This window comes from Orcinus orca, chromosome 14 (genome assembly GCF_937001465.1).
Source record: "Orcinus orca chromosome 14, mOrcOrc1.1, whole genome shotgun sequence".
Lineage (NCBI taxonomy): Eukaryota > Metazoa > Chordata > Mammalia > Artiodactyla > Delphinidae > Orcinus > Orcinus orca.
In genome coordinates, this window is record NC_064572.1 from 40102497 (window position 1) to 40114187 (window position 11691).

At 53.5% G+C, this 11691-nt stretch overlaps 1 protein-coding gene across 3 annotated transcripts; it reads left to right on the forward strand.

The window, feature by feature from the left end:
* Nucleotides 1–522: 522 nt before the first annotated feature.
* RGR (retinal G protein coupled receptor) lies at nt 523–10035 on the forward strand. 3 transcript variants are annotated; one of them, XM_004273014.1, is made up of 7 exons: nt 523–632; nt 2353–2509; nt 3600–3721; nt 5368–5521; nt 6926–7043; nt 8836–8949; nt 9413–10035. In XM_004273014.1, the coding sequence occupies exons 1-7, from the start codon at nt 554–556 to the stop codon at nt 9542–9544; spliced, it is 876 nt and encodes a 291-aa protein (XP_004273062.1). In that variant the 5' UTR covers nt 523–553; the 3' UTR covers nt 9545–10035. The 3 variants fall into 3 exon arrangements, with proteins under 3 accessions (XP_004273062.1, XP_004273063.1, XP_033290074.1); XM_033434183.2 differs by having other exon boundaries at nt 554–632; nt 2353–2506; nt 3585–3721; XM_004273015.2 differs by lacking the exon at nt 8836–8949 and having other exon boundaries at nt 551–632.
* The last annotated feature ends 1656 nt before the right edge of the window (nt 10036–11691 follow it).

The following is an 11691-nucleotide window of genomic DNA, read 5'->3' on the forward strand; positions in this document are numbered from 1 at the left end:
CTAGTCCCAGTTGGAGCTCTTTCTATGACAGCAAATGACTTCCCAACCAGCATTCTTTCCCCATCGCTTGTGAGAACACACACATGAGCAGGTGGACACACACACATACGTGCACACACATGCACACAGGTGCTAGGCTTGTCAGCACCTGAAAACATGGAAGGGCCTGGCTCCTGACCCGCTCTCAGGCTCAGCTGCAGCTCATATCCCCACTTCTGCCCCCATCCCTCCCTGCGTTATGCAACTCTCTTCTAATTTAGCTTTCAGCCATACACCATTTGGATTCCAGGTCCTTAATCCGATGGAGCCGAAATGAATGAGGCAGGACTCCGTGCTGGCTTCACAAAGGCGGCACTGTCTAACTGGTCAATGGGTTCCTTCTGCCCGAGCCAAGAGGACGATTTGGAGGGGCCAGGGAAGGCAGCAAAAAGGAGCTCAATGTCTAGCATAATAACCTGCATGTGCCAGCACGTGGAATGGCCCTTTATAACAGAGGCGCCTGGGCTGGGGGAGCCAGAGAAGAGCTGGGTCAGCGGGGAGAAAGGCAGAGAGAATGGCAGAGTCCGGGACCCTGCCCACCGGCTTCGGCGAGCTGGAGGTCCTGGCAGTGGGAACGGTGCTGCTGGTGGAAGGTGAGCCAGGCAGGAGCCGGGGTGGAGCAGGAACTCAGCTGGGTCCCAGAACCCAGACCGCAGCTGCAAAGCTGGCAAGGAGAGGTCCCCAAACCCTACTCCTCTGTGCCCAGACCCATGGGGTCTTCCGATGGCTGCACCTGCGGGATGCAGCACGCAGGCTGGGAAGCCAAGAGAGAGAAGCTGGTCAGGCTCAGGGAGGGAGGAACTTTGAGAAGGGGACGTCTGCGCAGGGCATGACCAAGAACCAGGGCTTTTCATGTCTCTGCAGCCAAGAGAAAGTTGAATCCGCTCCCTGGAAGTCCTGCTAAGAATCTCATATAAGATCAGGCCCCTGGTAGGCTCTGGAGGCAGACAGCTCTGCCACTTGCTGTCTGTGTCACTGAAACCAAGACACTTGAGCTCTCTGGCCCTTGGTGCCCTGACGTGCCAAGTGGGTGGCGGTAAAGGTTAGATGGGATCAGGGCATAAAGTGCTGGCCTAGATAGACACCCAGGGTTTTCAGTTCATTCATTCCCTTCCTCTCCAGCCCCACATTACTTGCACCATCTCCATTCCCTTGGCCCTAAGGTCTCCTGCTCTAGGGGTGACCTGGGTCCATGAGGTACCAGGTTCAATCCAGAGCCCCTAAGATGCTCACTGAGGCCAGAGCTGGGCCGGCAGGTGCTGGAGTTGGGCCACAGCCCAAGACTAGGTTGATGGGGGCTGCAGTCCTTGTTCAAAGCAGGTCCAGAGAAATAATCAACACATTTTCTCACCCAAAAAGAACTGACAGTGGAGAGGGAGCCGCAGCCACCAGCCTGGTCCCAGAGACCCTGGATGTCATCGCCTGGTGGCCGAAGCCCCTTTTCCTCTCCACTGGGAACCCTACGGTCTAGCATCTCTCTAGGTCTTCAAACATGCCTTGAAAGTTTACAGCTTGATGGTTTTGCACGTGCTGTTCCCTCTTTTTAGAATGCTCTTCCACTCCTTGTTCTCCTAGTGGACGCTCACAGTTTGAATGCAGGATCCTTCCCCATTCCTCTTTAGACGGGAGAAGCCCAGGTGCAGGGAGCATAAGGGGCGGCAAATGAGTGATAAAACTGAAGTTCAAGGTCAAGTCTGTCTACCACTGGAGACCACTCCCTTCAAGCTCACCTCACTGCCTGGTGTCCTGGGAAGCTCCCAGTTCTACGTTGCCACCCCTTAGCCAGTGCTCTCCCTGACGTTTTTCCAGAGCCCTTGGAGAAGGCATTCTGGAATTGGAAAAACCTGATTTCCAGTCCCAGCTCCGCCACTTCCTAGCTGCATACTTAGGGCAAGCTGGCCAGCATCTCTGAGCCTCGGCCTCTCTGCAGTAAGTGGGGAGGACAGTGTCCAGGTGAAGACTGACTGGGAGGGAGGACCCAAGTAAAGTGCGCAACACCCTGCCGGGCACGTGATAAGGGCTCAGTGGCTGCCCATGACTGTAATTATTCCGGCACACACCGTGCTGCACTTTAGCGGACTTCTTCCTTGTCTGTCTTCCCATCAGACCGTGCGTTGGTAGAGGGCAGGGTGTACAGCTCGTGGCTTTCGGTACCTGAGGGCCAGCCCACTGTGTAGGGGCTTGGTGAGCTGTACTGAGATGGATGCTGAGGGTTTCGGGGAGGCTGCTGAGGCCCCAGCCACCCCATGGCCCCTCATTCTGAGCCCAGGAGGGCCTCTGCAGCCCCGGTGCCAGCTCTCCCCTTCCTTTCAGCTCTCTCCGGCCTCAGCCTCAATAGCCTGACCATCCTCTGTTTCTGCAAGAACCCGGAGCTGCGGACTCCCAGCCACCTGCTGGTGCTGAGCTTGGCGCTGTCGGACAGTGGGATTAGCCTGAATGCCCTCATGGCAGCCACGTCCAGCCTCCTCCGGTACCTGCCCCCTCCGCAGTCCCTGGGCTCTGGGGCCCGACCTCTGGGCACTGGGCAGCAAGCCAGAGACATTCTGCCTACCTGTAGAAGACGATAGGGGAGAGGGTGGGCAGACTGAACTAGGTTAAATCCGAATTCCAGACTATCCCTGTAGAACCCCAGCCGATTTCTGGAACGCAGGAGTTGCTCGGACCTGACCATCAGAGCTGGCTGACTGCGGGGATTAAGAGCATGGGCTCTGCAACCAGGCTGCCTAGGTTGGAATCCTGACTTCATTATTTCTATCTCTCGGCTTCTCCTGTAAATTGCATATTATTACCTAACCCATATGGTTGTTGGAAGTATTGACTTATTATTTGTAAATAACGTAAAACAATGCTTGGCACCTAGGAAGCCATAAATAAGTGTTTGTGAAAGCAAACAGGATTTTGACACGTGTCTAAGACCTTATGTGCAAACCAGGGTCTTCCAAAGTGGCCTCAGAAGGTGTTTACTGGATTGTTTTCTTAAGCAGACGGAACATTCCTGTGAAAGCTAGAGCCCCACCCCCACCCCACCGCTGCCCTCCTATGAACACTCAGAGCTGACCAGTCTGTAGGGTCTGAATCAGTGAGGATTCCTTGCCTTGTTCTCCTCCTACCGCTTCCCAGGACTGGGGAGGGACAACTGAAGCTTCCACCTTGCTTGGCCCATGAGGCTGGGAGTTGGGTGGCCTGGGATTTACCCTCTGTCTTTGTCTTCATCTGCTGTGTGACATTGGCTCAGTACCTTTTCCCCTCTGAGCCTCAGGCACAAGCTCTCCTCCCAACCAGGTTGTTTCATTTCCTGTGATGCAGGCATCTGATCACCAGGGAGACCCTTCGGTCCAACAGAGGTGCCGTGAAGGACCCTGAGCCTGGAGAGTCGGCATCAGGCTCCACCCCTTCACCACAGCGGCTCCATCTCTAAGGCCCCAGTTTCCTCATAGGAAAAACAGATACTAAAGCCCTTTTCTAAGGAGTTAGAAGTGCCTTCCAAGCTGCTGCTGAGCAGGTGAGGGAGGAAGACAGGGACGGGGGGAGGGATCACTGGTGCCCCGTGTCTCCCACAGGCGCTGGCCCTATGGCTCAGAAGGATGCCAGGTTCACGGCTTCCAGGGCTTTGCAACCGCGTTGGCCAGCATCTGCAGCAGTGCAGCCATCGCCTGGGGGCGCTATCACCACTACTGCACCCGTATGTCTTCGGGTTCCCACAGTGGAGGGACATCCACCTACTGAGGGTGATCAGGGAGAAGGTCTGCTCAGTGTTTCCCAGTTCAGGGAACTGTGGGTGGGTGTAGGTGACCCTGAGCGTGGGGTGTGGGCACTCAGGAAAGGAGGGGTGGGGAGAGTGCAGGAGAGGTGTTGAGGCACATGCTGGGAAGGCTGCCTGTGCCCCCACTACAGCCTCAGGCAAGTCAGAGGTCCTCTGTGAACTTAGTCTCCTCCTCTGCAGGATGATTTTTATAACCTACCTCACAGTTTTATTTTGAAAATCAAATGAGATCCTGGATACAGAAAATACCCTTGAAAACAGGCACTGTTGGGAGGCAGAGAGGAGGCGTGTGTGTGTGTGTATGTGTGTGTGTGTGTGTGTGTGTGTGTAAAACTGGGCATGTGCCTTCACACCCCACACTTCCATGGAGCCTCTGTCATGCGAAGGCTTCATGAAAATGAGTCTAGCTCCAGATTTTTCAAGCTGTATTGTCAAATTCCACCTTCATAATTATCCATATCAGTGTACCACCTGCTGTGTTATTTTTTTTCTTAAAAGTGACCCGTTTTAAAAAATTTAAACACCTGCTTTAGTCTCATTCCAAAAAATATCTGTGAAATCACAACTTTAGTGTCCTTATAATTATAATACACATTAAAGTAAAAAAACATGTTCACCCATAGACCATTTAGAATAACACTCACCACAGAGATACATAAACATGTATCTGGGGGGCCGTGGCTCAGTTACCACTCACAGCAAACCCCCAGCTTGCAGACTGGGAAGCAGAGGCTCAGAGAAGTTGAGTAGATTGCCCCGAGTCACACAGGTATAGGGGCAGAGCTGGGATTGGGCATGGCCTGGATGCCTCCAGAGGGAGTCTCTCCCTTTGTCTCCTGGGCTCTGAGTCCTGGAGCTGTGGATTTGCTTGGCACAGAGGCTACTCTGGGGTCCATAGCTAGCATGACCTCAAGACCTGAGCACTTCCCCTTTGGAATCGCAGATCTGCCCTGGCCACAGACACACATGGCCCCCTGCCCTCCACAAATTCACATGCCTCTGTCCAGGCCAAAAAAAAAAAAAAAAGGCTTTGTTCTTATCCTAACTCCTATCTGAGCCCCTCCCACCCCATCTGACCTTGGAGCGCCTCTCCCACCACTTCTACCACATCCCTGTCCCCAAAGCTCCCTCAGACCATCATGCATGCGTGCACACACACACACACACACACGCACTCTCACATGTGCACACGTGAATGCACACCTTCTCTCGGCCTTAATATAGAGCAGTTAATCCCTGTCACATGGGCCTCTGGATCAAAGCCCTTCCCGTGCTGGAGGGCACAGGCGAGCAGCACGAAAACAGGGAAGAGGGAAGGGGGGGGTGTTATAATAAAAATTATCTCTTTTATTCTTCATAACAATCTTCTGAAGCAGGGAGTATCATTCCCACTTTGTGAAGGAGAAAACTGAGGCTCAGAGAAACTCTTAATTGCCCAAGGCACTACGCTATTAAGCATTGGAGCCAGCAGTTAGGGACATTCTGCATGACCATAGAGTCCATTATTTTTCACTCTGCCAAGCTATCTCCTCTTCTCAACCACCCTCCTCCTGTGTCCCATGCAGGCAGCCGACTGGATTGGAACACGGCCGTCTCCTTGGTTTTCTTTGTGTGGCTGTCTTCTGCCTTCTGGGCAACACTGCCCCTCCTGGGCTGGGGACACTATGACCGTGAGCCGCTGGGGACATGCTGCACCCTGGACTATTCCAGGAGGGACAGGTGAGGTGAGGGGAGCGGCTTCGAGGCTCCTTTCCATGGGAGTCTTGGCTTTGAGTCTATAGGACAGCAGTGTCAGCTGAAAATCCAAATGGGGACATGTCAGCTTTTGCCAGACAATCTCAACTCCCTAGTCATGATACCCACTAAGGAAAGCCCATTCCAAAGACTGGCCAAGTGATGGGAATGTTATGCAAACTGGGGTACAGATTTGGGCCACAGAAGGGGTCCTATCTGGGGAGCTACTGGCCTGTGTTGGTTATAACATTCACTGAGCTCCAGGACCCCTTTTCCACCTTCAGTACAGTCAGATGTCCCAGCTCTGACTTACCAACTTCTACAGGGAGTCATATCCTTGGTTCGATAGCGTCAAAGAATGTTAAGGTCTTTGCATTGGAAGGGACCTCCTTGGCATAGAGTTCAGTTCTCGGAATTCCTTGAGCGTCTGCTGTGAGCCAAGCCCTGGAGAGACAAGAATAAATGCATGATGGAGCCTACCTTTGTGGGCCACACGTCTAGTATACTGCCAGGTCGACCTGGCTCTGGGGAGTCCGGAGCTCCCTCTAGGGGCTGCCTTGGGGAGGGACCACATGGGCTTCAGCCCCCCTCTTGCTTCCACTAGAGCCACATTGCATTCATCTGCTTTACATGTTTATTCATGTTTACTCATAAAGCACCTGCATTGATGACCGTTTCCCTGGTCAAACCCACTGGAGAACCCTGGGTCTTGTCTAATGCCCTTCAGGGCATTCCCTGCAGGTATTTCCGCAGCTGGTGTCCAGTCCTTCTGGCAGCCCTCCTTCCCACTCCTCCTTAGTGGACAGCACCCAGGTGACATGGGCTCCCCTTCATGAAATGGCAGCCTACCTCCCTGTAACTCCCACCTGCTTCTGGGCAGCTCTCTTGCCTCCCCGTGACCACTACCTTGGACCCCAGGCTCTTCTCTGGTCCCTTCAATGATTTCTTCAGTGATACAACGTCCAGTCTCATCCACAGGGTCCTTCCAAATCCCTATGCCAAGAACACTCCTTGGATGAGCCTTTCTCATGGTCCACTGACATCTCCATTTGGGAAACACTTTTCCCAAACTAAAGTGTCCCGTTCTCTATGCTTGGGGCACATACAGAGCGCAGGGCTGAGCACATGAACCGCCCAACAGCAAGTTAAAGGAGGACTATCCTTCATTCCAGCTCCCTGGCTCCTAAAGGCAGGTTCCAGGGGGACCTAGTAGCTCTCTGGTTCCGAGGGGAGTTCAGCTGGGACTTGGGAGCACCCACACTCTGAAAACACATCTGATGGGAGCAGTTCCGTGCACCTGACTGTCTAGAGCAAAATCTGGTGGGCTTTCTAGGGTAGCTGATCGTCTCAGAGAGGCAATCTTGACTCCTCCATCCCCTCTGTCTGCAGAAACTTCACCAGCTTCCTCTTCACCATGGCCTTTTTCAACTTCCTCCTGCCCCTCTTCATCACAGTCATATCCTATCGGCTCATGGAGCAGAAACTCGGGAAGACTGGCCGTCCTCCGGTAAGGATCAACACCTAGAGCAGGAGAAATCTCTCTGTCCCTCTCAGGGACACCAGGGAACATGAATGATGTGACAACAACCAGGGGTTCTCTGTGTTTTCAACGATCAGGAAAGAAATCCAGCTTTCGTACATTGAGCATATGGGGTGTTAGGGCAGAAACACACCTTCCCCATTGCTGGGGATCACCAAGACCTGGGAGGAAGTATCAGAACTGCTCAGACTTACCCAGACCCCGTAACTCTGAGAGCCAGGGTGCCCTACCGGACACCATCCTTGCTGTTACACTTGCTCCTTCCCAAGAATGTGAGGGTTGGCACAAAATTACATGCATTTTAAATGCTACTTGTAAATTGCTTCAAGATGTTTCATTGAATCACAGGCACAGGCTGTTACCCACAACATAAAACCACACCTGAAAGCACATTTGTCCAAGAAAAACAATGCATCAAAATAAGCCCTCCTGGTCATTTCTCAATTTCTGCATTAATATTCTCTTGCCACGATTTTCCTTTAACTTTATCAACTGAACAGTCTCTAGCAGATGAGTCATAAGAAGTACCAAAAACTCAGAAACAAAACAAACCAAAAAACCCAGGTACTAATGTTACTTCATGTGCATTATGTCATTTCATTTTTGCACCCACTCCCCGAGGAAGGAAGGTTTTACTGTCCCTAGGTCACAGATTAGAAATTTGAGGCTGAAAGGGGTTATTAGCTAAACAACTCAAAAGCCATGCAATTAGTAATATCAGAGTTGGATCAAACCCAGGTCTGGGACTCCACCACTCAAGTGGGCAATCGTAGTGCATAAAAGAAACACTCTCTGCCACAATCTGCCACATTTTTTTTCTTTGAATTGGAAAAGCACTGTACAAATCGATTTTAGCTGTGGACCCAGGTTCCCCTGGTCACAGAAGGAGGGCGAGGGCTGTGCCGGTGCTTTCCCGCTCATCACCGCCTCCACGGTTGTCCTCCGCACTCTGCCCTCCCCTAGCCCTGCCTGGGTGCTCAAAGTCGCCACATTTTATTGGAGGTTCAATCGGCCAGGAGACAAGGCTGCCACACGGATTTTTCCGTGTTGACTTTAAACCATCCGTTTCAGTAACATCAGCAGAGGTCGCCACGCGTTGTCCCAGGGACCACGCCTGCGAGCTTAAGTCACCTTCTTTGTTAAAAGGCGACATGGTCAATAAGAAAATAGGCACTGATTTTTAGTGTCAGGATTTTAACCTCTGAATGTATGTGGGGAGCTGGAATTTAGCAAGTTCCACCCTGAAATTAGAGCGCAAGTCGTGCGCCCTCCTGTGGCCACAGGTGGTACCACATCGCCTGCTGCTTGATTCTATCTCACACGGCGGAAAGCGGCCCCTTTGAACCCAGGACTGGTGGACCTGCAAGCTGGCTGCAGCTACTGATGGCCAGCTGGTTCTGGGGCTGAGTTGTGAGGGTAGCGCAGCTTGAGGACCCTTACGCACACATTCACACTCACAGAGCCCCTGGTTTCTCAGAACACAGACCAGGAAGGAAGCTCATTATCCACGCCAGTCCCGGCAAGTCAGGCATTATCAGGCCACTTTACAGACAAGGCAGCTGAGGTCAAGTAAGCTTGAACGAGAGGCCTAGGGTCAGGCATCTTAAACAGAAGAGAGATTCATCTGGTCCCAGGTTCCCCCACAGGTTCAGCATCTTCCCACAGCCCTGCCGAGTGCTGACCTGGTTCCTGGACCTCACGGGGCTGCCGACCGCCTAGAGCAAATCGATGCCTCCCTCCTTTACCCATGTCTCCCCAGGTGAACACCGTTCTGCCAGCCAGGACGCTGCTGCTCGGCTGGGGCCCCTACGCTCTCCTATATCTGTACGCAGCCGTTGCGGATGTGACCTCCATCTCCCCCAAGCTGCAAATGGTACAGACTCCGCCAGTACCCAAAGCTCTCTCCATCTTTGTGCCTCTGTTTCACCCCATCTCTCTTTCTGGCTTTATGGCCTCCAGGATAAGCTCTCTCTTTCTCTTTTCCTTTGAACATTCATAACTCACTGGGTATTAGCTTGTCCCCTGGTGACGCAGGGCCGCTGCTCGACATGGCCTAGGCCTATGTGAGATGACAGGGACAGCCAGCCAGATGGTGACACGTACCCTCTGGGACCAGGGGCTGAGATTGGTGCCCAGAGGATTGTGATTCCATGCATCAACCACCTACATATGTCATAGTCAGAGAAGGCTTAGAGGTTGCAGAATCAAGATAAGGACAGATGCTTGGCGGCTGGGGGGATGTCGGGGCGAGCACGGGGGACTGCAGTCACCAGTTGGGGCCAGAGAGAGGAGCAGAGGCTCTGAAACTTCTCTCCTGGACTTTTCTGTCACAACAGGTGCCCGCTCTCATTGCCAAGGCTGTGCCCACGGTCAACGCCATCAACTATGCTCTGGGCAGTGAGATGGTGCACAGGGGAATCTGGCAGTGCCTCTCGCCGCAGAAAAGAGAGCGGGACCGAGAGCAGTGAGCCTCTCCAGGGCGCTGCTCAGACCCAGGCCCACCCTGGCCACCCTGGACTGAGCCCCTCGCAGGAGCCTGCCCGGGAGTCCTGTCCAGCACCCTCAGGAGCCCCGATGGGCCTGTTGAGCCTGGCCCGAGGCTGGACACTGGGGATTCAGAGAGAAACCAAGCTGCGTGGAAGGAGCCGGGACTTTGGAGCCAGACAGACCTGAGTGTTGGTCATAGCGGTCCCCACGGAGGCTGAGAGATCTTGGGAAAGTCATGCTCTCTGAACTCAGCTTCCTGACCCATAACATAAGGATGTTAATATGCACATCAGGTCTGTCGTGAGACTTGAACATGATAGTGTGTCCTCACCACGCACGTAGAAGCTGCTGCTCATTCGAACAGCTGTTAGGACTCAGAAACCTGCATAGAGAGGGGTGAAGCCCCAGGTTTGTTTGTGGGAGCTCAACCCAGGCTGCCAGCGTTCAAATACCACTTATTAAATCGTGATCTTTGCAGATGACTTACTCTTTCTGGGCATTTGTTTCCCAACTTGTGAGGTGTGATGACAGTAATGGTGACTTAACTGTGCAGAAAGGCCCAGAATGTTACCAGGCACATGCGAATTGCTCACTGAGAGTAGCCGCCAGCACCCACCAGTCAAGACAGCTAGCTGTACGTTGCTTAGTTGCCGACATTTAAAAACTCAGGACAATTTATTTAGAACTCCAGACATCTGAAGATGAGACCCCACCAGCCCCAGGGGAGGCTCCATGGTGACAGTCTGAGACGCGGGGTGGCTCTGCCCTTTGCCCAGGGCACGTGCTCTGCCATCAGTTACAGCTCGTGTGTTTCCCTGCGGAGCCCGCGGGCATCTGAGTTTGAGACATTAACGCTGGGGTCCCCATCCCTGGATGTCCCTCTGCTCCTCCCACAGAGCCAGCGCTTCAGGGACGAGGCACAGCAGGTGCACGGGCCTGGGCGAGACCCATGGCCCTAGAGGGAAATGGAGATGGGTGGAGGGTGACTGAGGGCTCTTCAGAAGTTCTGATGATGGAGGGACAGCTGCCCCAGGCACCGCGGAGGCAGCAGACTGAAAGCCAATCCCGTGGAGCTGAGGGGAGGAGGGGCCACGTCGGGGGTGGGCACGGGTGGCCAGGAGAACAGCATCTGGGGTCCCTGCAGACCAGGACCTGCCTCTTGGTTTTGCAGATGCAGAAAATCAGGCCACAGAAACATCTAACTCCCAAGAAGTCTGCACAAAGCAGAGGCCGTTTCAGTCAGTTTACAAAACCTTGTGGGGTGGGGAGGGGAACGCAGCCTTCACACAGCACTGTTTCCTAGACCACGCCCTGTGCCAGGCACTGTGGAGGCCGAGATGCCACTCGGGCTCACTCCAGCGTCCACACAGGGTCCTTGTCTTCAGCCCTGGAGTGGGGATGGGGTGGGGAAACCTGGGACCTGAGCCGGGCTCACACACCGACGGAGTGGGTCACCAGGAAAGCGATGGATGCTGCGGCCAGAGATGCTGACTCTGCCTCCACAGCCTGTGGACCTTTAAATGGTCTTTATTGGGGACCCGCCCTTTACGTCCCCATTAGAAACACTAAATCCTTCAGGAGGGATGAGGAAACACATTGAGAAGAGGGGAGATGAGCCCAAGACTCCAATAGGGAAGGGCTGGAAGGTTAGACGAGGCTGAAGACACCCAGCAAGAGTGGCCCATGTCCCCAAACAGATCAAGCCCCCACTGGTGCTCAGAGAGGAAGGGAGGAAGACAGGTTGGCCGGATGCGGCCAAGGACAGTGTCAGCTTGAGCCCTGTATCCCCAAGTCTGTCTGGAGAGGGGAAGGTGGGCTTGGGGCATCTCCACCCTGGGCTGGGTCGGCAGGAGATGGGAGGGGCTGACAGCACCCGGTGGGGAACGACCAGAGCCCCACCTGAAGTTGTTTGTTCAGAACCCTCAAGTCCACCCACTCATACCCCTGCATCTCACTCAGGGAATGGGTTTAGGGAGACTCATCAAGGTGCCACTTCTGCAGAACCGCGGGATTGTATAAAGCTCAATTTAAAAGGCACAAAATTTGCTTCCTAAGAGTGCCTACATTCTAAGATCCATTGATTTCAGAGTTTATTTAAGCTCTTATTAAAAAGAAATATAAGTACAGT

What these genes read in the sequence shown, in the direction of transcription:
- RGR (XM_033434183.2), top strand. Translation starts at nt 554, where the DNA reads ATGGCAGAGTCCGGGACCCTGCCCACCGGCTTCGGCGAGCTGGAGGTC. An exon ending in GCAGCCACGTCCAGCCTCCT is followed by an intron (nt 2,507 to 3,584) that starts CCGGTACCTGCC and finishes ATCACTGGTGCC; the next exon opens with CCGTGTCTCCCACAGGCGCT. An exon ending in GACTATTCCAGGAGGGACAG is followed by an intron (nt 5,522 to 6,925) that starts GTGAGGTGAGGG and finishes CTCTGTCTGCAG; the next exon opens with AAACTTCACCAGCTTCCTCT.